The sequence below is a fragment of the Orycteropus afer genome, unplaced genomic scaffold (genome assembly GCF_000298275.1).
Source record: "Orycteropus afer afer isolate SDZICR_OR568_19922 unplaced genomic scaffold, OryAfe1.0 scaffold00326, whole genome shotgun sequence".
Taxonomy (NCBI): Eukaryota; Metazoa; Chordata; class Mammalia; order Tubulidentata; family Orycteropodidae; genus Orycteropus; species Orycteropus afer.
Window position 1 is genome coordinate 1843179 of NW_006921913.1, and position 27080 is coordinate 1870258.

The window sequence follows — 27080 nt, forward strand, 5'->3', positions numbered from 1 at the left end:
AAAAAAAAAAAAAAACATTTTATAAAGTAAGGTATTTAAGTGATTGTCTCTGGATAGTCAGATGGTAACACTTTATATTAAGAGAAAAATTTACTAGGTTAAAAAGATTTTTTTAAATTAAAAATTCCATGAAATATTTTAATAAACATAGATTAATAAATACTGCTTCCTTTTTATAATTTTGCTGTTTTTATCTAACTATGATAATGTTTTTCTTTTCTTGGTAGGTTTCCTAAAAAACAGAAAAATGGAGAGATCAGCAAACCAAATGCATCCACTAAATGAGAAGCAGATAGCCAATTCTGAAGATGGATATGTATGGCAAGTGACTGACATGATTCGATTACACCGATTCTTATGCTTTGGTTCTGAAGGTGGAACTTATTATATCAAAGAACAGAAGTTGGGCCTTGAAAATGCTGAATCTCTAATTAGATTAATTGAAGATGGCAGAGGATGTGAAGTAATACAGGAAATAAAGTTGTTTAGTCGAGAAGGCAGAACCGCAAAGCAAGAGCCTATGCTCTTTGCACTTGCCATTTGTTCCCAGTGTTCTGACATAAGCACCAAACAAGCAGCATTTAAAGCTGTTTCTGAAGTTTGCCGTATTCCTACACATCTCTTTACTTTCATCCAGTTTAAGAAAGATCTGAAGGAAAGCATGAAATGTGGTATGTGGGGTCGTGCGCTCCGGAAGGCTGTAGCAGACTGGTACAATGAAAAGGGTGGCATGGCCCTTGCTCTGGCGGTTACAAAATATAAACAAAGAAATGGCTGGTCCCACAAAGATCTGTTAAGATTGTCGCATCTTAAACCTTCTAGCGAAGGTAAGCATAAGATCTTTATAACAGGGAAGAAAGGAGTGTTTCAAAAAATAGCAAATTTTTATGTGCATTAAGATAATTATATATTTCAGAAATAACCTTTAATTCTCAAAACATACACTAATTGACTAATTCAAATATTTTAAATGCTAGCATGGAACTAAAAACTTACTACAAGCAATTCAGACATTAATCAAAAATTAAATGACAATTTACAGATTAATTTTCTAAGTCTTAATATGTTAACCACTAATTTGAATGTTCATCTCAATGATTATGGACTATGAAAGCAGCATCAAGATTACTAATGTAGAAGCAAAGTAGCTCCTTGACACTAGATGGCAGATAGCCAGGCTGTACTCTCTAAACCAAAAAACCAAACCAAACTCATTATGCTCGAGTCATTTCTGACTCATAGCATCCCCTCCTTGGATTTCTGAGGTGGTATCTCTACAGAAGTAGATTGCCCAGTCTTCCTTCTGAGGAGTGGCTGGTGGGTTTGAACCACCAGCCTTCTGGTTAGCAGTCAAATGCCTTAGGCACTAAGCCATCTAGCCCCCCTTTTTTTTCTCTCTGGTTCATAGTACCCAAGGCATTTGACTGCTAACCAGAAGTTAGTAAGCAGTGAGTTTGGTTTTTGGTTTTTTTGTCTTCCCAGAAAGAACTTAAACACATTGTTATCCAGTCAATTCTGACACACAGTAACTAGGACAGAGTAGAACTGCCCAATAGGGTTTCCAAGGCTGGAAATTTTTACAGAAACAGACTGCCACATCTTTCTCCTACAGAGCAGCTGGTGGGTTCTTACTGCTGACCTTTTAGCTGGCAGCCAAATTCTTTAACCACTGTGCTATCAGGGCTCCTTATAGAACCTAAAAACCAAACTTGCTGCCATTGGGTTGATAGAGACCCTCATTGGGTTTCCCTGGCTATAAATCTTCACAGAAGCAGACAGCCCTGTCTATTCTTTGCTGAGTGGCTTGTAGGTTCAAACCACTTACCGTTTGATTAGCAGCCAAAATGCCTTAACTGCTGCACCACCAATGCTCCTTATAGAACCTAAAAGCTACCTGAAATAGTCCTGAATTTAACTAGCAATTCAGGATGTTAATAGGCAATCACACAAAGATATTTTTCTGTCTGTGGAGTTGCTAGGACCTTTGGTGGTACAGTGATTAAAGCATTTGGCTGCTAACCAAAAAGTTGGTGATTCAAACTCACCAGCCATTTCATGGGAGGAAAATGAGGCAGTCTACTTCTGTCAAGATTCACAGCTTTGGAAACCCTGTGGAGCATTTCCACTCTGTCCTATAGGGTCGCTGAATAGAGTCTACTGGATGGCAGTGAATATGGAATTGCTCTGAGTCATAATTTGCTTGATGGCAAGTGGGTTTTTTGTTTTGTTTTGTTTTGGTATGGGAAGAGACTTTCAAGCAGTTAATTGGTGCTATAATACTTACTTACTCTTTCTTAGAAGGCATATAAATACTCTTGAGCAAGTAATAGAAGTACAGTATTTGTTCCCTCCCCTTCTCTTCCATATGTATTGTACAGTGAAATCTGTGAGAGCCAGAATATGACGAGACTTCCTGCTCTTCCAGGTCTTAGAAGTTTTCCACTTTTGACAGACGGTACAGCTTATGACTTTTCTGTCACTCACTATTAGTCAAAATATTTCAGGTTTCCTTCTCTGGCAGGTTTCCATCTTACACAGGTTTTACTTTCTCAGGTTTTACTGTATTATGATACCTTCATGCACAGAATCTCCTCAGTAATTTCTAATTTGCCACTTTTTAAATGGACTTTTCAAATGAAATTTAAGCAGTAAATTATTGGAAATATTTATATATACAAGAATATTTGTGTTTCATTTTTTATTAGCAGTTAAATATTTTTTTAAAAAAATAGTTGAGTCATACAGAAATAATATGCAGAAAGTGTAAGTTTTTCCCATTTAAAAAAAAATCATTACAAATAGTATGCTGTATCTTACTCCAGATTTTCCTAAATATATTATATATTAAAAAAAAAAAAACTCACTGCTGTCGAGTCAAATCCGACTCATAGCACATTACTAGTGGCCGATTAAGTAGTTTACATACTTTTTTACTACTACAAAATACTGCAGTGAAGTGATTTGTGTAGAATAAATATTTCTATAATGGTTAAGTTGTAAATTTACGTTTTCACAAATAGTATCATATGTATTTTTAATTTTAATGTTTTACTGCCATCGAGTTGCTTCAACTAGTAGCAACCCCTTCTTGGGTTTCTGAGGTGGTGTCACTACGGAAGTAGATTGCCCAACCTTCCTTCTGAGGAGTAGTTAGTGAGTTTGAACCACCAGCCTTCTGGTTAGCAGTCAGATGCCTTAGGCACTATGCCACCAGAGCTCCTTAAATATATATATATTGTACTATATATTAATTTTTTAAAAAAAACAGTGATATTCTGTTTATTTCCATTAAAAGCGTATTATTAATAGTTTTCTAGGCTGGTAGAAGTAGGTATGTGTGTGTATACACTATCATATAAATATACTATATTTAGCTAGTCTCTTACTAGTGGACAATTAAGTAGTTTCCAGACTTTTTTTACTACTACAAAATAGTGCAGTGAAGTGATTTGTGTAGAATAAATATTTCTATAATGGTTAAGTTGTAAATTTACATTTCCACAAATTGTATCATATGTATTTTTAATTTTAATTGTTACTCACTGCTGTCGAGTCGCTTCAACTAGTAGCAATCCCTCAACCCCTCCTTGGGTTTCCAAGGCGGTATCTCTCAGAAGTAGATTGCCCAGTCTTCTTCTGTTAGGTGAAAAATTATGTCTTGTTATTTGAATTTGCATTTTGAGGGTGCTCATTTTTTTATGTACTGATTATTTGTATTTTTTTTTCCTGTGGATTTTATTATTGGATCTTTGCCCTTTTATCCATTAGGTTGCAATTGTGTTTAATATTGATTATGGTCACCACTCATTCATTCAGCAAAGACTTACTGAGTACCTACTATAGATGGGCACTGTTGGGATACATAGTGTAGAAGTTAATAATTTATTATTATATACATTTCATGCATTTTCCTGTAGTTCTTTGTCTTTAGATTTTTTCTTGGGATGAGGTGTTTCTAGTATAAAGAAGTTTGGAACTTTACTATAATCTAACTTACCTTTGTAGTTTGGAATTTTAATGTAATGTAACTTACCTATTGTTCTTCATAGATTTGAGATTTTGTTTTAGGTTTGGAAAGAACTTACCCAACTAAAACCAAAGAAACCAAACTCACTGCTATCAAGTCAGTCCCAACTCTTAGCAACCCCCCCTTGGGTTTCCGAGGCGATATCTTTACGGAAGTAGATTGCCCAACCTTCCTTCCATTATCCAACTAAGATGATAAGAATATTTATCTGGGCTTTTCTTTCTCACGTAGCCATGATTTTATTACTTTTAATTCTGATTCTATACAAAGAACATAGGGATTCAGCTTTATTTATCTTACTTGTTTGTTTATGTTATTTGTTCATTAATACACTACATGGTGGTGTGGAGTGAGTACTGAATTAAGAGGAAGACCACATAGTTGCTAGCTCTACTTATACAGATTAATTTCTGAACTGTGCAGATACTGGTCTGGGCTTTGGTTTCCTGATCTATAAAATGAGGCATTAAGTATTCTCTAAATTTCATCTTTTAGTTAAGACTCTTTAATTGTTGAAGGCAGAATTCATACTTGAAACCTTGTAATAGCAATCTCAAATTTAGGCATAATGTCAAATAATAGCAATTTCTAAGCTGCTCAGACTGAAAAGAATTTTGAAACAAACTCCCAGTAAGGTGTGAACAATATACTTTAATTGAAATGTGCATTTATAACATGTTCTGGTTACCTAGTACCACTCTAGTAACAAAAATACACCACAAATGGGATGGCTTGAACAAACAGGAGTTTATCCTCTTATAGTTTGGAGACTTTAAGTCCAAATTCAAGGTGCCAGGCTGTAGGGACTGGGTGAAAGCCCCTCAACCTTGGACTTCAGCTCTACCTCCTGCTCCTGGCCCACTGAAGCTGGAGGCTTTTCTTCAGTCAGCTGCTGGCTGCTGAGTCTGACGGGCCCAAGGTTGACAAGTAATAAGGCACAGTCCCAATATTACCAAACCACATGGCAGGCCATTAATTCAAGTCCATTTAAAGTCCCAAGATCGGCAGAGCATGGCAGGCTGCTGAACGACGACCCAGCTGCATGCAGGGTTTAAGCATGCCATAAGCTAGAGACCATTCCCAAGGCTTGTTCTTATATTCAGGAACCAGACCATATCCCTAAGGCAGCTACTCAGCTGCTCAGAGTAGATTCCACCATGGAGTTGATGATTACCACTCTCATCATGGGGAATACTACATCCAGCTGCCCAGCCACTCAACCACGCCCAGCCAAGTTGACACACAAACTTAACTACCACATAACAGATAAAATAAGTCAATTAATTAAGTATTTAATGTGCATCTATTTATGTGGCCAGTACTAGAACTGGGTAGATAAAAATAATTATAAGATTGCCATTGAGAAATTTTTCATTTTAGCTAGAAAAACAAAATAGAAGACATGCTTACGTGAAATGGTTGATTGTTTAAGACAATATAAGATTTTGTACCAAAATTTGGATGATAGCAAGAGTCATAATAGTTTAGAAATTCTTGCATATAGTGTTGACTTCTAATGACTTAGAGTTTAGAAATAGCACATTAGATAAATCTGGTTTAGAGATGTATTTTCTTTTGTTTGAATGATATTTTAGGGAGAAAATAATAAGACTTCACATGAAAATCCATGTTCTGACTTCTCTTAAACATACATTTTCTGAGCAACACTTGGCTAAAACACTAGTCAGGATGTACTGTCTTCAGTTCATCACACATGGTTATAACCACTTCCCATTATATTGCTTTATTGTGTCTCTTTGCTTGGATCATTTATTTAACTGTCTGTCCCTTCAAAGAGGTTTGAATTTGAAAATTAAATTATCACCTTTTTTAGAAGTGGAAATTAAGGTCTGGAAAGATGATACAGCTTATATATTACAAAATAAGGCTAGAACTTAGATTTTTCTTACCCCCAACCCGAAGCTCTTTCTACTATTAAAGGTAATTGTAAAAGGAATGAACAAATATTTCATTATTTTCCCCTTTATTTTTTTAAATTTGCCTATGGTGTTTTCTCAGCTATAAAAACAAAAATTATTTACCTGTCTATTTGCTTCCACTTATCTCTGTTGTTGTTGTTGTTATGTGCCATCTAGTCAGACCCAACTCATAGCGGCCCCTCCTTAGGTTTCCGAGGTGGTATCACTACAGAAGTAGATTACCCCATCTTCTTTCTGAGGAGTGGCTGGTGGGTTTCAACTACCAGCCTTCTGGTTAGCAATCAAGTGCCCTAGGCACTACACCACCAGAGCTCCTCCACTTATCTCTGCTATTCAAAAATTCATTATTTATTAAGCACCTGAAAGAGACAAGTGAATTCATAAGATTAACTGGGATAGATCCATATACTTGTAAATTATTCTGAAATTATGGTCTTGAGATAAGCATTGTCAACCAAAATTTCTAATTCTGTTGTATCAAAAATAAAAATAGAAAATTAAAAAAAAACTTCTGTGACAAAATGACTTAGGATATAGGTTCCCCTCCCCCCAAGTCTCACATTATGACTGTCATATCATATATATTCAGTTAACATTTTTATTTTTTTACCTGGTAATTCTACGTGTCTTTTTAATTCTTTATTTTCATAAGGACTTGCTATTGTGACCAAATACATTACAAAGGGCTGGAAAGAGGTCCATGAATTGTATAAGGAAAAAGCACTTTCTGTGGAGACTGAAAAATTATTAAATTATCTGGAAGCTGTAGAGAAAGTCAAGCGAACAAAAGATGAACTGGAAGTCATTCATCTAATAGAAGAGCACAGATTAGTTAGAGAACATCTTCTAACAAACCACTTAAAGTCTAAAGAGGTGAGTAAATTACAGTATGTGATTAAACATAATGGTGTAGGTGGTTTGCACTTAACCACGAACCTAAAGTTTGGTGGTTTGAACCCACTGTGTGGTGCCTGACAGTCTGCTTCTGAAAAGATTACAGCCAGAAAAACCCCTGTGGAGCAGTTCTAGTCTTAAACGTGGGGTCTCCGTGAGTTGGAATCAATTCATTGGTAATGGGTTTAGTTCTTGGTTTATGTGTTTAAACATGAATAATTTATGTAATATTTTAAAAGGATAAACATATAACTGTATATTAATTACTTTTTTTAAGAAAGAAATTAACTCTGTCATGATATTAATGTTTATTTAAAACATTTTTCACAAACGCCTGGAATGTAGTTGTCATTTAGTAAGTATCATTCCACTCTGGAAAATACACTCGTTGAAAGCTATGTCAAGTAAAACAAATTTTTTCTATGCTGTTCCTTTCAATATACTTCACTTTATTATTCTAGTAAAGAACAAGTTAGCTTATTTGATAAGCCTTTGACCAAGTAGCATAGATTTTCATTCTAAAAGTGCTCTGCACCCCATATTAAAGGCTTAGAGATATATTATGAATATTATGATATAACTATGTACATCAATTCGTTTTCCTTTGATTCCTTATACTTCTACCTATATTATTGCAATAGGTATGGAAGGCTTTGTTACAAGAAATGCCACTTACTGCATTACTAAGAAATCTAGGAAAGATGACTGCTAATTCAGTGCTTGAACCAGGAAATTCAGAAGTATCTTTAGTATGTGAAAAACTGTGTAATGAAAAACTGATAAGAAAGGTAAGCATTCTCAGTGCCCTTTCTTCTTGTTGTAGTGGTTAGGTACCATTGAGTCAGCCCCAACTCACAGCAGCCCTATGTACAACAGAATGAAACACTGCCTGTTTTTTCACCATCCTCATAATTCTTGCTATACTTAAGCCCATGATTACATCCACTTTGTCAGTCCATCTCGTTGAGAGTCATCCCCTCTTTCACTCACCCTCTGCTTTACCAGGCATGATATCCTTCTCCAGGAACTGGTCCCTTCTGACAACAAGACAAAGCCTGTGGGAAAAAGTCTGGCCATCCTTACATCTAAGAAGCATTCCATCTATACTTCTTCCAAGACAGATTTGTTTGTTCTTCTGGCAGTCCATGGTATTCTCAGTATTCTTCACCAATACCACAATTCAAAGGCATCAATTCTTCTGTGGTCTTCCTTATTCATTGTCTAGCTTTCATATGTATAGGAAGCTATTGAAAATACCTTAGCTTTGGTCAGGCCCACCTTAGTCTTCAAAGTGACATCTTTGTTGGTTAACACTTTAAAGAGGTCTTTTGCAGCAGATTTGCCCAGTGCAATACTTCATCTGATTACTTGACTGCTGCTTCCATGAGTGTTGATTGTGGATCCAGGTAAAATGAAATCCCTGACAACTTCAGTCTTTTCTCCATTTATCATGTTGTTTATTGGTCCAGTTGTAAGGATTTTTGTTTTCTTTATATTGAGTTGTAATCCATACTGAAGGCTGTAATCTTTGATCTTCATAAGGAAGTACTTCAAGTTTTCTTCAATTTCAGTAAGCAAGGTCTTCTCATCTTGTGTATAGCAGGTTGTTAATGAGTCTCCCTCCAATCCTGATGCCACGTTCTTCGTATAGTCCAGCTTTTCAGGTTATTTGGTTGTCTTACAGATTGAGTAATTACAATGAAAGGATACAACCCTGATGCACACCTTTCCTGATTTTAAACCATGCAGTATGCCCTTGTTCTGTTCAAATGACTGCATTTTGATCTATGTCAACATCATCCATAATTTGTTAACATCCAAACAGTCGAATGCCTTTGCATAGTCAATCAAACACAGGTAAACATCTTTCTGGTATTCTTTGCTTTCAGCCAAGATTTAGCTTACATTAGCAATGACATCCCTCGTTCCATACCCTCTTCTGAATCCAGCTTGAATTTCTGGCAGTTCTCTGGCAGTACACTGCTATAATTGTTTTAAAATTATTTTCATGAGAATTTTACTTGCATGTGTGATACGGTTTGATAATTTCCGCATTTTGTTGGATCTCCTTTCTTTGGAATGAATACACACAGGGATCTCTTCCAGTCATTTGGTCAGGTAGCTGTCTTCTGAATTTCTTGGCATAAATGAGTGAGCACTTCCAATATTGCATCTATTTGTTGAAACATTTCAGTGGATATTCCATCCATTCCTGGAGCCTTGCTTTTGCCAGTTCCTTCAGTGTAGCTTAGACTTCTTACTTGAATACCATCAGTTTTTGATTATATACTGCCTCCTCGTGTGTTGACGAGTTCTTTTGGTACAATGATTCTGTGTATTTCTTCCATCTTCTTTTGATGCTTCCCATGTCATTCACTAGTTTTCCCATAGAATCTCAGTATTGCAACTTGATGCTTGAATTTTTTTTTCAGTTCTTTCAGCTTGAGAAATGTCAAGCGTGTCCTTCCCTTTTCGTTTTCTAACTTCAGTTCTTTGCACATTTCATCATAATGCTTTACTTTGTCTTCGAAAGCTGCCTTTGAAATCTTCTGTTTAGCACTTTTTCATCATTTCTTCCATCCGCTTTAGCTATTCTACATATCAGAGCAAGTTTCAGAGTCTCTTCTAACATCCATTTTGGTCCTTTCTTCCTATTCTGTCTTTTCAATAACCTTTTGCATAGTTCATATATAATTTTTTTTAATGTCATCCCACCGTTCATCTGGTCTTCAGTCATTTGTGTTCAGTGCATCAAATTTGTTCTTCAGGTGGTCTCTGAATTCAGGTGGGATATATTCTAGGTTGTATTTTGGCTCTTGTGGACTTCTTTTAATTTTCTTCAGCTTTAGCTTAAACTTGCATATGAGCAATTGAAGGTCTAGTCCACAGTTAGCATCTGGCCTTGTTCTGACTAATGTTATTGAGCTTCTCTATCACCTCTTTCCAAAGATACTGTCAATCTGATTTATGTGCATTTTATCTGGCAAGGTCCATGTGTATAGTCACCATTTATGTTGTTGGAAAAAAGGTATTCGTAGGTGTTAAGAATTCTATCATGTGATCTCCAGAATCATTCTTTCACAAAGGCTGTATTTTCCAACTATCAATGCTGCTTCATTTCCAATTTTTGCGTTCTAGTTACCAGTAATTATCAATATATCTTGATGGAATGTTTCATCAATTTCAGACTGCAGAAGTTAGTAAAAATCTTTGATTTCTTCACCTTTGGCTTTAGTGGCTGGTGCATAAATTTGAATAATATTAGTATTAACTGGTCATCCCGTAGGCATATGGATATTATTGTCACTGACAACATTATACTTCAGGATGGATCTTGAAAGTTTTTTTTGTCCATGAATGCGACATTATTCCTGTTCAATTTGTCATTCCCGTCATAGTAGACCATGTGATTTTCTGATACAGAATGGTCAACACCGGTCCATTTCAGCTCAGTAAGGCCTAAGATATCAGTCTGTTTACAATCTGTTTCATTTTTGATAACCTAGTTTTCCACTTCATACATTCCATGTTCTGATGATTAATGATTAATAATAATTTCTTCTAAATGCTTCTTTTCATTTTGAGTCATGCCCCATCAGCAATGAAGGTCCTGAAAGTTTACTCTGTCCACATCATTAAGGGTGACTCTACTTTGAGGAGGCAGCTCTTTCCCAGTCGTATTTTGAGTGCCTTCCAGCCTGAGGAGCTCATTATCCATCACTGTATCACAGACAGTTTCACTGCTATTCATAAGGTTTTCGGTGACCAATTTTTTCAGGAGTGGATGGCCCCATCCTTCTTGCTAGTCATCAGAGTAGCCCTTTCTTAGCCACTGCTGATTCAAAAAGTTGCCTTCTAAATTTTGGAAATGTAGTTAGTGTATTTTTTGGTGTTCTAAGATTCTTCTCATACCAGATTACATTTTGACTCTTAAATTTAAGGTTAATAGATCTTCATTTTGCCATGTTTGAAAGATGTTTGGGAGATACAAACAGTAACAGGAAAATTCAAGGAAGATACATAATTACTATTATTTTTAACTTGAATTTTGTATTTGCTTTCTGTTATCTTGTTTCTAGGCTCGTATACATCCATTTCATGTTTTACTTGCACTAGAAACTTATAAAACAGGGCATGGGCTTAGAGGAAAACTGAAGTGGCGCCCTGATAATGAAATTTTGAAAGCATTAGATGACGCTTTTTACAAGACTTTTAAGGTAATGATATAAAAAAAAAAAATCTTAAAACATATTTTAATGGTTATATTAATCATCAAAACCATTTTGGGTTAGATACTCATTTGTTTTTCCTTAGTTCATATAAATACACCCACTCCTTACTTAGCAACATGGTTAGGTTCCATAGAGCAGGTCATTATGTGAAAATCAGCATTATGTGGAAATGGAGGATGACAATCACATCATATCACAAAACAGAGGATGATTACATCATTCCCACTGGGAATCATGGCCTGGCCAAGTTGACACATAACTTTATCACAGCCAGCCTTACTTTTGTCTCATACCTCAATGTCTGTTACAGCCAGGTATATCATGTTAATATGCAAAATAGTTTTTTTGTTTTTGTTTTTGTTTTTACTATCGTCGTAAATGTGAGATGTTTGATAACACGATAGTCAATAAGTAAGGAGTACCTGTGTAGGTAAGGAGGTGTGGTGGCATAGTGCATAAGGCATTTGTCTGCTAACCCAAAGGTCAATGGTTCAAACCCACCAGCTGCTCTACAGAAGGAAGATGGGGTGATCTGCTTCCATAAAGAAGTAGAAACCCAACAGGGGTCACTGTGAGCTGGAATCAACTTGATGGCAGTGAGTTTGGTTTGGTTTTGTGGGTGTATGGATATGTAATGAATCTTGTAAGTTTATTAGTAAAGTATTTCTCCCTGCCTTTTACCAGCTGCTAATTATCCTAAAATCATTTTGATAATTTTAAATTGCCAACTTTAAAATTTTTTGCTCCTATAGGATTCTTTGGCATGATCTGTCCTCTGCTTTTCCTCTTAATAAATGGATGTCATCTGCTTTGATATAGGAAGTAATATTTTTAGAAATGGAAATTCCATGTCAAAACCAAAAGTTAACATTATTGATTTTAAAAATTTCTTAGAAATTTTTACTCTACCTCAGTGAGAAAGACTTAAAAGAAAAAATAGGTAGATCCTTTTTTAAATAAAATTATTTAATATGTTATCTTATTTACTTTATTTTACCATTAGTGAAAGCTACCAAAAACCAAACCAAACTCACTGCTGTCAAGTTGACTCAACTCATAGCAAACCCTCCCTGGGTGTCAGAGGTATCTCTACGGAAGTACATTGCCCAATCTTCCTTTCCAGGAGTGGCTGGTGAATTTGAACAACCAGTCTTCTGGTTAGCAGTCAGATGCCTTAGGCACTGCATCACCAGAGCTCCCACGCCTGTTGAAATAATTGTCAATCAAAAAATCAGAAAGGCTTTCACTTTAGTCCTTTGAAGGAAAGGTGGTAGGCAAATGTGATTTATTAGAAACTTAATCTATTTATAATTTTTGTGATTGCATGTGAAGATTTTTTTTATTTTGTTCTCTCTTTAGATAGTCGAGCCAACGGGAAAGCGTTTCTTGCTGGCTGTGGATGTCAGTGCTTCTATGAACCAAAGAGTTTTGGGTAGTATACTCAATGCTAGTGCAGTTGCTGCAGCAATGTGCATGGTGAGAAAATTAAGACCATCTTGAATTTTTTCTACTCTAAAAAAATATTTAGAATGGAGCAAAACTGTAAAGTTATATATAATCAGGAAATACATTTTCATTTATTTGTATTTCTCCAGCTTAATTTGGTACATTTTTCTACCCTTTTAGAGCTGAAGATAATTTTTTAAAGCAAAATTTTAAGCACACTGGGAAAACATGTTTAAAGAATTGTAAGAATAGAAATTTTAATTTTTATAGCAGAAAATTAGTAATTTTGAGAAAGCAGATAATACATTTTTAAAAATATTTAATGAATATAAAAGTTTAAAGATAAGGGATCAGGTCAGAAGACTTCAGTTCTAGCCTGTCACTGAATAGGAGATAAACAGTAGGCTAGCTTCTTAGCTTTTCTTCTGTGGCTTTATTCCTTATTTAATATAATGAGAAGAATATATACTCAATTTGCTTCAGAGGGTTGTTGTTATAAAAACCAGTTTCTTTGTGAAAGTACTTTATAAACTATACTGCTGTTGCATGTAGCTCCAAAACCTGATAATGCAAGTTTAGTAATAGCATAAACCTCATATTGTATTTTTCTGAAAGCTGAATTTTTATGTACTTGAGATACAGTAAAACCTATGAAAGCTGGAACCTGTATAAGGTGGATAATTTGTCAGAGACAGAAAACTCAAATATTTTCTCCTAAAACAAGCTGTAGAAAAGTAGTAAGACTGTACCCTGTCAAACAGGGAAAACTTAGAAGACCTGGAACAACAAGGCAATCTTGTTGAGTTCCAGCTCTGTCAGGCTTCATCATACTATACTCATTTCCTCAAACTCTGCTGAAAATTACTACCATTGAATTTTTCAGGTTGTCACACGGACAGAAAAAGATTCTTATGTAGTTGCTTTTTCAGATGAAATGGTGCCATGTCAAGTTACTGCAGATATGACCTTACAAGAAGTTTTAATGGCTATGAATCAGGTAAGAAACTAATAAGTATACTTAACATATATAATAATTTTATATACAGTTTGTGAGAACAAATTGTTTTATATGTTAATTTTCTCACTAGAAGCATAAAATCAAAAAAATATATGTAGGCTTTGGGAAGGCTTATATATTGGTTGTAAACAAAAAGATAATGTGAATAATTAATGGGGAAGTAAAGACTTTTATTTTTATTTATGTTTTTGTTATGAGTTAGATCCCAGCAGGTGGAACTGATTGCGCTCTGCCAATGATCTGGGCTCAGAAGACAAACACAGCTGCTGATGTCTTCATTGTATTCACTGATAATGAGACCTTTGCTGGAAGTGTCCATCCTGTTGTTGCTCTAAGAGAGTATCGGAAGGTAAAATGAAATCTAATATTTTTTCTCACCCTAGAAATAGTCATTTCTCAAATATTCACTATCTATTCAAAAAATATTACTAAAAGTAGTTCTGTACCTTTGTATAGGAAACTAATGCCAGTTACAGTGTCAGTAGTACTTGAAATAAGGAAAAGTATTGTCCATACATATATGTAATGTTTTTTCAACCAATTCCAATGCTGTATATTTCTAATAATATGCTTGCAAACAATAATTTTAGCAATAATCAAGAGAAATACATATTTTATCTTACTATAAATTATTCCATCCTCACTGGATGGGATACATGGGAATTTCAGTTTATCGATACAGAAAGATAATGGAGAAGCTCAATATCAGAACAAGGCCAGGGAGTGACTGGAACAATCAGTTGCTCATATGCAAACTCAAGTTAAAGAGAATTAAAACAAGTCTGTGAGAGCCAGAATATAACCTTGAGTATATCCTATCTGAATTTAGAGTCCATCTCAAAAATACGTTTGACGCATTGAACATTAATGGATCAGAAAAGTTGTAGGGTGACATCAAGGGCAGTGTACCTGAAGAAAACAAAAGGTCTTTTAAAAAGACAGTAAAGAAAGAAAAGACCAAAATGAATGTCAGACTCTGAAACTTTCTCTTGAACATAGAGTAGCTAAAGCAAATGGAAGAAATGATGAACTAAAAGAGCTAAACAGAAGATTTCAGAGGCTCACTCAAGAAAATTATAGTGAAATATACAAACACCTGGAATTAGAATACCGAAAGGGAAAAACAATTAAGCCTTAAGTTCTAACATCGAAGGATTCTATGTGCCATACAGTGAATGATACAGGAAGCATCAAAAGAAGATAGACATGCACAAGAGGTATGAACAACAAAGATAAACACTTTTACATACACAGTACTGCATTATCAATAATAACAAACATTAATGTATGGGTGGGAGCTCTGGTAGCATAGTGCCTAAGGCACTTGACTGCTAACCAGAAGGCTGGCGGTTCAAACCCACCAGCCACTCCTCAGAAGGAAGATGGGGCAATCAATCTACTGCCGTAGTGATACTGCCTCGGAAACCCAAGGAGGGGTCGCTATGAGTTGGGGCGACTCGATGGCACATAACAACAACAACAACAACAACAATGTATGGGTGGATACACAGGTAAACAGGCTGAATGATCACGTATGTCTAGGCAAAAGGGAATATTCCCATGGCAGACAATATTTCTACATATGTATTTGTATGTGCTGTAACAATGCCTATATAATAAAGCTAACGGGCCAAAGTCAAGGTAACTTCCTAACTACAGCCAAGCATCCTGAGGGACTGAGTTTTTGGGCCTGTGGGCTGGGGACTGTGGGTGCAGAGACTATCAAGCTCAATTGCTACACAAAAACATTGTTCTGTACCCTACTTTAGGGAGCTCTGGGGTACACAGTGCCTAAGGCATTTGACTGCTAACCAGAAGTTTAGCAGTTCAAACCCACCAGCCACTCTGCAGAAGGAAGATGGGGCAGTTTACTTCCATAGAGATTTACTGCCTTGGAAACCCAGTGGGGGTCACTGTGAGTCGCAATCAACTCGATGGCAATGAGTTTTTTATGTCCTACTTTGGTGAGTAGTGAAAGCTTGCAAACTGCCATCTAAGATGCAGCAGTGGGTCCAGAGCAGAGAAGAATGAAGAAAACCAATGACACAAGGAAACCCTGAGTTCAAGGGACTAGTGGACCATGTGAACCTTAGTCTATATAACCGTGAGACCAGAACTAGATGGTGCCCAGCAACCACTGTAAACCATCAGAAAAGGATCAGTGTAGGAGATCCCAGATAGAGTAAGAAAAATGTGGAACAAAACTTAAACTCATAAAAAAGACCAGATTCACTGGTCTGATAGAGACTATGGCCCTTGAAATCGGACCTAGAATTGAACTCACTCCTATGGCTTCCAGCCAAATAACACACAGGCATATAAGATGAACATTTACACCAGGTAGGTACACTCCTTAGAATGATCAACCGTGGGAGATCAGAAGGGCAGTATTTGCACAGGGAGATAGTTCAGAGGACAGGAATACATGGAAAAGAAGGACACAGGGAAAAGGTGGCCACAAAGAGGAAGTAGGAGGAGGGCTGTTATGTGGTGGGGATTGTGGTCAATGTCATGAAACAAAATGAGTGTGAACTATTGTATGGAAAATGAATTTGCTTTGTAAATTTTAACCCAAATCATAATAAAAAGAAGATGGAAGGAATATACAGAGCCACTGTTCCAAAAAGAATTGACCGATGTTCAGCCATTTCAGGAAGTAGCATATGATCAAAAATGTATTGTGTTCAAAGAAGTCCTACCTGCAGCAAAGGCATTGGTAAAACACAAGGCTCCAGAAAATGATGGAATACCAGTGGATATGTTTCAGCAGACATATGCAACACTGAAAATCTTCATTGTATGCTAGAAAGATCCTTATTTGTGCCTATTACAAAGAAATATCCAAGAGAATGCTGAAATTATTAAACAGTGTCATTAATATCACACTTAAATAAAATTTTGCTAAAGATACTTCAGAAACAATTGTGGCAGTTTATTGACAACTGCAAGAAATTCAGCTGGGTTCAGAAGAGTACACAGAATGAGGGATATCATTGATGATGTCAAATGGATCTTGGCTGAAAGTAGAGAATACCAGAAAGATATTTACCTGTAGGGTTTGGTTTGGTTTGGTTTCACTATGCAAAGGCATTCGTCTGTGTGGATCATAACAGATTATGGATAAAATTGCAGAGAATGGGATTTCCAGAACACTTAATTATATTCATGCATAACAAAAAGGCAGTCGTTTGAACAGAACAATGGGATACTGACTGTATGGTTTAAAATCTGGAAAGGTGTGTGCTGGGGTTGTATCCTTTTTCCAAATTTATTCAATTTGTATGCTGAGCAAATAATCAGAGAAGCTGGACTATATGAAAAAGAGCATGGCATTAATATCGGAGGAAGACTCATTAACAGTCTGGCAATACACAAATGACACAACTTTGCTTGTTGAAAGGAAACTTGAAGCACTTACTGATGAAGGTCAAAGACTAGCCTTCAATATGGATTACACCTCAATATAAAGAAAACAAAAATCCTCACAAGTGGATCAGTAAACAACATCATGATAATGGAGAAAAGATTGAAATTGTGAACGTTTTCGTTTTACTTACGCACTCAACACCCTTACAAGCAGTGGTCAGGAAATCAAAAGACATATTGCATTGGGCCAACGTACTGCAAAAAGACCTCTTTAAAGTGTTCAAAAGCGAAGATGTCACTTTGAGGGCTAAGTTCCTGACCCAAGCCATGGTATTCTTAGTCCTCATGTATGAACGCTGTACAGTGAATAAGGAAGACTGAAGAAGAATTGATTCATTTGAATAACGGTGTTGGAGAAGAATATTGAATGTACCACGGACTTCCAGAAGAACAAACAAATTTGTCTCAGAAGAAGTATAATAAGAACACTCCTTCGTAACGAGGATGACAAGACTTTGTCTCACGTACTTTGGCCACAATATTAGGAGGGACCACTCTTTGGAGGAAGACTTCAGGTTTGGTCATGAGGGTTAGAGGGTCAGTGAAAAAAGAGGAATACGCTCAACGAGATGGATTGACACAGTGGTTGCAACAGTGGGCTGAAACAGGACTAGGCAGTGTTTTTCATTCCATCACACATAGAGTCACTGTAAGTCAAAACATACTCAACGACACCTAACAACAACAATGTTAATTTTTGAATGATTCAGTGTGCTCCTTGAAAATTAGAACTATCATTTGTGAATTTTGCCAAAAGACTTCATAAAATTAAAACAAAGCTATTATTTATACTTTTTAAGTTTTTTCGGTATTTTTGTGTTCTAATCAGTTTTCTCCTATACGATTTTCTGAAATGATAGAAATGTTCTGTATTTGCTAATAGCCACTAGCCACAGAGGACTGTAGAGCACTTGAAATGTGGCTACTGTGACTGGAAACAGAAAAAGAACTTGTTGAATAGTAGTGGTTCTCATCCAGCAGCCTTAGCATCACCAGGCATAATACACCAGGTTTGTTATAAATGCAAATTCCTGGGCACCAACAAAGTCCTACTGAATCAGAAACTATGGGAATGGGACCCAGCAGTATGTTTTAACAAGCCTGACAGCACATTCTGATAATAAGCTTGAGTATTAGCAGCACAGGTGAAGAAAATAGATTTTGGAGTCAAGACAACGTGGGTTCCAGGTCCTGCGTATCTCTTCTACTGAGTGTGGGCTTGTGCAGATTACTTAACTGCTGTAAGTCATAGTAGATAATAGTACTTACGTTTTGGATTGCTGTAACGATGATAATTAGATAAATTAAGAGCTTATTAGTGTCTGACATACTGCACACTCACTAATTATTACTTCTTCTCAAAACTCCGTTTTTTTAACCTTAAATTGTAGCTGTGGAGGACAACATAAGTTCTTCCATGGGACATGTGAATATTGTACATATCAAAGTCATAGGCCAAAATGATAATTCCAGAGAAATACTTCATTATATTTATATCCACACATACTCTAGTATTTGATAAGTTGATGAAAATGTCTAGCTCCCCTGAACACCCTGACTCAGTTCTGTGAGTACAAAGTACTCAGGTGCTTTATGAAGGATTCTGCCCTGAAAGGTGACAAATTTTATGGAGACAGGAAAAAAAAAAAATTAACTTTGTAATGAAAAGTTATACTACAGATTTTAAAATATTTTAATTTTGGAGGATATTTGCTTTCTTAATAAAAACCTTTAAATATTTTGATCTTTTCCTGCAGAAAATGGGTATTCCAGCCAAATTGATTGTTTGCGGAATGACATCAAATGGTTTTACCATTGCAGACCCAGATGATCGAGGCATGTTGGATATGTGTGGCTTTGATACTGGAGCTCTGGATGTAATTCGGAATTTCACATTAGATGTGATTTAACCATAAGTACCAGCATGATCTAAAAGGTCCATTGCCATCTCTTCCTAAGAATACACAGCTACTTCCCAGCTAATCTTAATCCAGCAAAAGGTGATACAGTATGTGATGGAAAGTTAACTTTACCAAAAGAAAAAAAGGAAGAAGAAAAAAAAAATAAGATGAGCCCAAAGTTCTTTCTGTCTACTAAACATTCTTTTGCGAAATAGCATCAGAATACATGTTAGCGTCCTCTGACTGAGAAAGACGACTTGTTACTGGTTGATACTGTACAATAGTAGAGCAGTAGAATAGTTATTATTTCTTTGGAGAATAACAGCATTTGTACTTAAAGGAGGTGAGAGCCGAAAGAATAAGTAGTTCCATATCATGACACTTTAACACCTTATTTGAGAAGTTTTCTTACATGTTTTCACTGGGAAAGGACAACTTTGATAATTTCCAAATACTCTGAAATGCACTAGACCATGTAACTGTGATGGAATATGAAAATCATCTGTAAACTTTTATACTGAAGAGGGGAAAATGCTAAGACATTTGATTAAATTATGAATGAGTTTTTACCAATTCTTTTCAGTGTCATCTAAGATCCCATAAATAACTTTCTTTTTCAATTAAAGGGGTATTTTATTTCTGATGAGAAGAGACTAAAGTTTGTGTGTGCAAAGGTAACCTATTAGATTTGATTTTTTTTTTGTTTGCTTTTATTGCCATGATTGGGGAGTGTGACTTGACAGTAAGTGCTTCTGAATTACAGCATAGACCATGTACTCATACTTTCTTTTTCATACTCTTAAGTGGAAATAAGTATTTAACTCCCCCATCCATAATGTTAAAAGTATAACAATTAAAATTTCAACTAAAATCAAATTAGCCTTTTACTTTTTTAAAAATTGTTTATTTTTAACTTTTTTTTTAGCCAGTTGTAAATTGATTTTAGATACTGTCTAATTGTAAAAATGTCAGTGGCCTCTTATCCTTTTGTCCAGTAGTCATTTTGTGGCAATCATTTTTTTAAAACATGACACTAGATTTATTATTGTCGTAAAATATATATAGCCCAGTATTTGCCACTTTCACATTTTTTCACATGTACAATTGTATGGCATTGATTTTATTAGCAGATACTCTTTTTGGATCGTAGAAAAAAATAATAAAGCAAGCTAGGCCCTTTAAGGTTTGAAAGGCAATTTTTGAATAGCATATTATCACCAAGCAGTCTTTAAGAAATTAGTTTTTCTTTTTTTTCCTGTTTAATTTGTGTATACTCAACTTCATTTTCATTACACTGAAGTACATAGTTTACTTGAGCATCTCTTCTTCAAAGGAAGATTTAATATTAAAACAACCTGTTGAAGTGACAGAATCTTTGCTTATAATTTCATCATGGTTGTTGAAGATAGCTTACACATAAAACTTTTTGTATTCATTGTTTTAAGTATTGAGAATTTACTCTGGGTTTTGTAAAGCCCTTACCATATGTGAAAAGTCAAACTAATAAATGTAAATTATAGCCTTTTTGTGTGTTTGGGGGTTAGAGGTTTTATGGTTTCTCCCTTTATGGGAGAAAGGAACTTTGGTAGTATTATAGTTTGTGTAGATGTTTTCCTCTGTTTCGTGGGAAATTTGGGCTGCAGGAGTGATATGAAAGTGTTCCTACATGTAGCCATTTCTTCAGGGGAACTGGTAACAGGTTTTAAATATTGAAATTACCTGGGGGGGGGGTTGTTTTGTTTTTTGGTCAGCACAGCTAGTGATGGGGAAAAATGCATTGTTTTTGATCATTATTGTCAATTATATGGTAGATTTGAAAATACTGTTTTTAATCCTTTGTCAAGCATGGAATTTAACATGTTAGCTACTTTTGATACATTAAAATGTTTTTCTCATTGAATTTAAAGTGTGAAGAACCTAATCAAATTGTGTAATAGAATTCTTTAAACCCATGCTTTTCTTAAATTTAAAATTATAATATGATCTTTTTATTCTTAATAGAAACGTTAAATGGAATATAGTATAAAAGTCTATTTCCTTCAGTTATATACTATTTCTATAGTATTTTTAGACAAATGTATCTAGGAGCTAATATTAAATTCATCAGAGAAATAAGATTAGAAGTGACCTTTTTGAAGTATTTACATAAGTCTAATTAAACAGATTAGGGTTTAATTTAAGAAAGAAAGACTGTTTCTTTAAAAAAAAAAAAATACTGAAACCAATACAGAAAGTAACTATACAAGTAGTCCCCTAGTTATGAACTATATCTGTTCCTCAGTGTGTCTTTAAGTCAAATTGTAGGTGCGTCAGACCAGCCACATAACATTCTTAGTTAGCCTGTCTTTAGAGTACGAAAAGCCTTGAAGCCTTTTCAGTAATTTTAAAAAGCTACACGTGCAGCAAGTGAAAGTGATTGTAATGAAGAATTTGTTGCTAGTAGGGGTTGGTTCAGTCATTTCAAAGTGAGGGCAGATTTGCATAATGTAAGTCAAACATTCATAACCCAGGGACTTACTGTATTTTCAAATCATAGAATTTTGGAGCTGGAAAAACTAAAAATTTATCAACTAACTGTAAAATTTTGATTAAAGATCCAGGGTCCAAAAGAGAATGAATGTAATTTTGCAGTGCTAGATTTAGAAATCTCGGTCACTCGAATCCCTTTCCAGTATTCATTCCCCCACAACTTGGGCAGACTGGCTGAGAGGAATAGGAGATAAAATAGGATTACTCAAGACTTGTTTTTTATTTAGGTATTAGGAAACAATGTATATACATGATTGATTTAGGAATAGAGAAATATGAAGATGGTGAACAGATCTACTTTTGTAATTCATAGTAATTCTCATGCACAGTTAATGTTGGTTTAATAACCTGTGTTGATATATACCATAACCCTATACAAAAAATAAAGAACTTTACCTCAGTATAAATAAAATGTACTCAAGTGGTAAAGTTTTATTTTCTGAATTACTTTTAGGAATTCTATCACATTAATATTTGGAAAAATGTTGCTTTTAAATAAAAATCCCGATGCAACAACAGTAATAACCAAAAAATATGTATGTGGTTACATAGGTAGAAGTGTATGCATATATGTCAACAAGAAGGCATATGTGAGTGCATCACATGTAGGTATAGGTGTTTTGTGTGCTGCATATTTATCAATAGATATAATAAAGCATATGGGGCACACAGTTACAGAGACTTCCTGGACATATCCAAACAACTTGTAAAATGGTTTACTGGGTTTTAAAGGCTTAAGCCCATAGTCTCGTGGGATAATTCAGTCAGTTGGCATAATACAGTTCATAAAGTTAAATGTTCTATACCATAGTTTGGTGAGTAGTGCCTAGAATCTTAAAAGTTTGAGAGCGACCATTAAGATACAACTTTTGTTTCCTACTCATCTGGAGTAAAAGGGAATGAAAAAAAAAAAACACTAAAGAAACTAGTCCACAGGACTAATAGCCATATGAACCGAGGCTTCTTCTAACCTGAAACCAGAAGAACTAGGTGGTACCTGGCTACACTACCACTTGTTCTGACCACAGACACAATAGAAGGTCTCATTTAGAATGGGAGAAAAACGTAGAACAGAAATGAAATTCATTTAAAAAAAAAAAAGACTTTAGTGGACTGTTAGAGACTGGAGGAAACCCCGAGACTGTTGTCCTAAAATACCATAGATTGGATTATAAAGTAAACAGTATCACCCATGAGTCTATTGAACAATTAACTATATGAGACTAAATGGTTAACATTTACCCAAAAGCAAAGCTAAGAACGAAAGAAGAGAAACTAGAAGTATGGAAACAGCAAACAGAATGGAAATAATGAGAATGCTGACACATTGTGAAAATTGTAACCAATGACACAGAACAATTTGTATAAAAATCATTACATGGGAACCTAATTCACTGGGTAAACTTTCACCTGAAAAACAATAAATATTGAAAAAGAATAAAAACACACCTTTAGACAGAAACTGCTTATAAAATAAACTAAAAAATAATCATTTATAAGCACACACACAAAAACAATCCTGAGGAAAATACACTTATTTCCTAGATGGTATGTAAATATTTCATAGTTGTAACTTAAAAATTAATATACACAACCCATCTTGTTGAACTTTCTTAGGAGTTCCATTTATTAACACTTGTTTATTACTATAGTAACTTTTATGAAGTTATTAGTGAGGCAAGATGCTAGTGAATTAAATTTAAGTGTCACTTCTCTGGAACCTGTTTTACTTTAACTGTGACGTAGAGGATGCAACATCTCTAATTTCATAGTCTTTTAAAAGTAATATGCTTGGATCATAGAAGAATTAATAGTTTAGTATATTTTAAAAGTTGAAATTGGAGGGCTTGCAATACAAGTTAGAACCTTTTTTTTTTTTTTTGTAACTGGAAACATTCTTGGTGATGGATATGTGTTTTGAAAATAAAGGTAGAAAATTAGCTGAGTAGACCTTAGTTTTATCTACTATGGTGCAGAGTGGGAAAGTTTTCACAGTGAAAGTGAGTATTAACTAAGCCATGGAGTAGATCCCGACTCATAGCGACCCTTCCTTAGGTTTCTGAGGCAGTAACTCTATGGAAGTAGATTGCCCAATCTTCCTTCCGAGTAGTGGCTGGTGGCTTTGAACCACCAGCCTTCTGGTTAGCAGTCAAATGCCTTAGGCACTACAGTTAACTATTCTTACGATACATGAAAAGAACACTTATTTCAACTCTTGAAAAGATCTAGGAAACACTCATATTCTAAATGAGAAGATGATATTAACAAACATTTGCTTAATCTTTTAAAATAATTGGTATATCTCCAAATGAACAAATGCCATTGTATTGGGCTTTTTTCTTTTTTTTTTTTTCCTCCCCCTCATTTTCTGAGATTTTGTTAAATAGATTTAGAAAGATAAAACCCTGAATAAATTTTAGAACCTAACAGTTAGGTGAGAAATATTTTTAACAACAACAAAGCTACATCTAAACAATAACTTAAAAGCTAAATCATTGTAATCTCTTCTATTTGTTTTCATTTGGCCTAAAGATAAACCCACAAAACCACATTTCTTGGTGATTCCCTTACAGTAAGTAGATAAAGCAAAAAATTCTAGTCTTATATACTACAGATTTGGGGTGATTTGATCAATGTAAATATGTACAAGGAAGGATTAGGAAAAAGAAGGTATGAAATTAGTTGTGTTTATTCATTTTATTTGGTGTTTATTATGTGCTTCCTAATCTGTTGGTTGGAAGATTGCTTTTAACCTCCCTTTTAAAGTTCCTTTCTTTTGATCTTTTTGTCTTTTTCTATCCCTGCTGTACCTGGGTAATAAAAATGAATAGGAAAGTCACATTTAGGTTTAGAATGTTAAGAGCATTTGCAGATTGCTGTTTGTTCCACATAGCTTTAAGGTTGTATTATTTTTAATTAATAATGGGCAAGTCTTTAGGAAATACAACTGGGTTGATATATTCTCAAGTTATATTATGTACCTTTTGTATGTTTCCAGAAATTTTGTGGTGTTTTGAGTAAAATCTATTATTCAGCCTTTTTTGGTTTACAGTAATAAATGTACCTACCTATATATGAGAAGAAAATTGCCTCTCTTATAAGTACATTAGGAAAATAGCATGTCTCAATGTTTATCTTTCCAAAACTTGAAAGACTACTGTCAGATTTTAAGGAGCTCTGGTGGTGTGATGCTTAAGACATCTGGTTGCTAACCAGAAGGTTGGCAGTGAGTTCACCTTCAACATTTTTTTAAAAACTGGTCAATTTTTTGCTTTTTTGAAAAAATATTATAAAGTTAATTTAAAAGTTAATTCTAAGGTAATATTTTTCATGTAGAAAACTAATCTGTAGGCAGGCATACTGTTTGAATAAAATTAAATAACATTTTTATAAACCCCAAAATTGCCAAATTACATTGGAAAGAGGTAAAGAAATAGAAACTAGGACAGATGTGATAATGTTGCAGAATTGTTATTGAAATTAAGGTGATTATTTTCAATGAGAATGAATTTATAAATACAAAGAAAATAGCAAAAGCTGTTTCTGATCCTTTAAGATATTTTTCCCTTCTATTTGATTTAGCACTGCCATGTATCATATTAATTTTATGAACACAAGTATAATACTTAATTTTTAACTTGAAAATGCATTTAACTTTCTACACTTTTAGAAGTTATTAGAATCTGTGCTTGAATAAAACAAATAGTAAATTAGCTACATTCCTCCTGGTTTCACTTAATCAGTCATTCAGCCTTTTTTGGTTTGCAGTAATAAATGTACCTACCTGTATTTGAGAAGAAAATTATCCTTTTATATATTTGGATCATTCAGGGTAATGAATGAGTTTAAAGCCTTTATTTTAAATAATACATTACTACCACAGGTAATTGATGGAATAGTAATACAAACATTCTACTGAAACTTCTGTTTAAATTATTTTGTTAGGCTTCATTTGCAAATATAACTTTGAGAATACATACATGGCCAAATTAAATTATGATACATTAAATTATCAAAAAAATCAGGTGAGATTAGGAGTATTACAAACTAGTTCTAAACTCCCCATTTGCTTTATAAAAAAGACTTTGATTTCCAAAACTGGCCACTTAATAGATATTTACATTATAAAAAACAATGTTTGCATAGGGTACAGAAAATAAAATTTAATTATGCAAGAGCCTTAAAGTGAAAAAACCTTTTGACTGCCTTAAAATATGACTAGCACTTCAGTACAGGCATACTAGGTACTTTCCATGAGGTCTGTTCATTAAGTAATGCCTTAATAGTGTTCTAGTATTTCTAAAGTAAGAACTCAAAAGGGTCTTTTAGAGCTTTTGATTTTACATACCGAATGGAAATTTAACTATCATGTTTTAAGACCTGACTGTACACTAATAGTTTAAGCACCCATTGGCAGGCTAATCTTGGCACAGTGATATGCCATATATATATATGACTGTTGACTTCAGTAATATTTTTTTATAGTTTAAGGTTTTTTTATTATTTTGTGTAATAACAAATTATCCAAGAAGCTGGAATTTAATAATATGACCTCCAAGGACCAAGTTGCATATTTAATACTATAAATGAAAAATGCAGTTGTACAGTTCCAAAATGATTAATTTTTTAAGGTAATTTTTAAGACAAAAGGCAAAGAGTTTGTTGCAAGCGTATAAACAAATTTATTCAAAGTGAACACAGTGGTAAAACAAGATGATCTCTAAGAATCATGATCCAGCCAAGTTGACCATAACCTTAAACAATGGGACTATTGCAGTAAAGAGTATCCAGGCCAGGATTTGCTTAATTACATTCACATTTTTTCATTCACTTTGCCTTTCAAAGTAGGAATATTTTATAAAACTGAAAGAATACTTTAAATTGTCAAGCTGGTGCTTAAAGTTATATAAAGTTTATTTTACTTCAAAGGATCCTGAAAAAGTCGGGGGGGGGGGAGGTTCCTACATCTCTTGATAAACTAAATGATGCTTTGTCAAATCTAAGTTTTCACTGTAAATAATACAACTAAAAGTGTAATTTTGGTGTTTTCTAATGGGAAATGGATGAATATACTAATCTGTAATATTTATTTCAAGATAAAACAATTTTCACTGATACTGTGGAACCTTGACTTTGCAGCCTTGCAAGATACCATACTAAATAAATCATTTTAGACATGGGGTGCAGGTGGGCACAATGTGAATTGTTTCTAATCATCTGTATTGATACTGTAGAAATTGATAGGTGTACCAAATAAACTCTATGCACATCAAATAATTGTCTTTATTTCTTTAAAGAAATAGGAATTTTAAGATTATAACATGCCTTATGAAATCTAAGACCCTTACTAAGTAACATCTTAGAATATTTGAACAAGATGAAATGAAAGCAGGAAATAAAGGGTATCCAAATTGGGAAGTAAAACTATCCTTATTGCAGGTGACATGATCTTATTCATAGAAAATATCAGAGATTCCACAGAAAAAGTTAGTGGAACTAATAGAATGATTTAGCAAAGTGGTAAAGTATAAGATCTACATTGACAAGGAGGACTCTGAAAAGGAAATCAAGATATCAATGCCATTTACAGTAGTCCCCAAAAGGATAACATACCTAGGAATAAATCTAACTAGGGACATAAAAGACTTATACAAGGAAAGCTATAAA

The 27080-nt window shown here is 34.5% G+C and overlaps 1 protein-coding gene across 1 annotated transcript; it reads left to right on the forward strand.

Annotated features, from left to right (window-relative positions):
* The first annotated feature begins 247 nt into the window (after positions 1 to 247).
* On the forward strand, positions 248 to 26573 carry RO60 (Ro60, Y RNA binding protein). The gene is made up of 9 exons (XM_007952164.2): positions 248 to 827; positions 6620 to 6840; positions 7503 to 7649; positions 10941 to 11078; positions 12453 to 12569; positions 13423 to 13536; positions 13760 to 13906; positions 18741 to 18860; positions 26553 to 26573. Exons 1-9 carry the CDS (start codon positions 248 to 250, stop codon positions 26571 to 26573), a joined length of 1605 nt encoding a protein of 534 aa, XP_007950355.1.
* Positions 26574 to 27080: the final 507 nt, after the last annotated feature.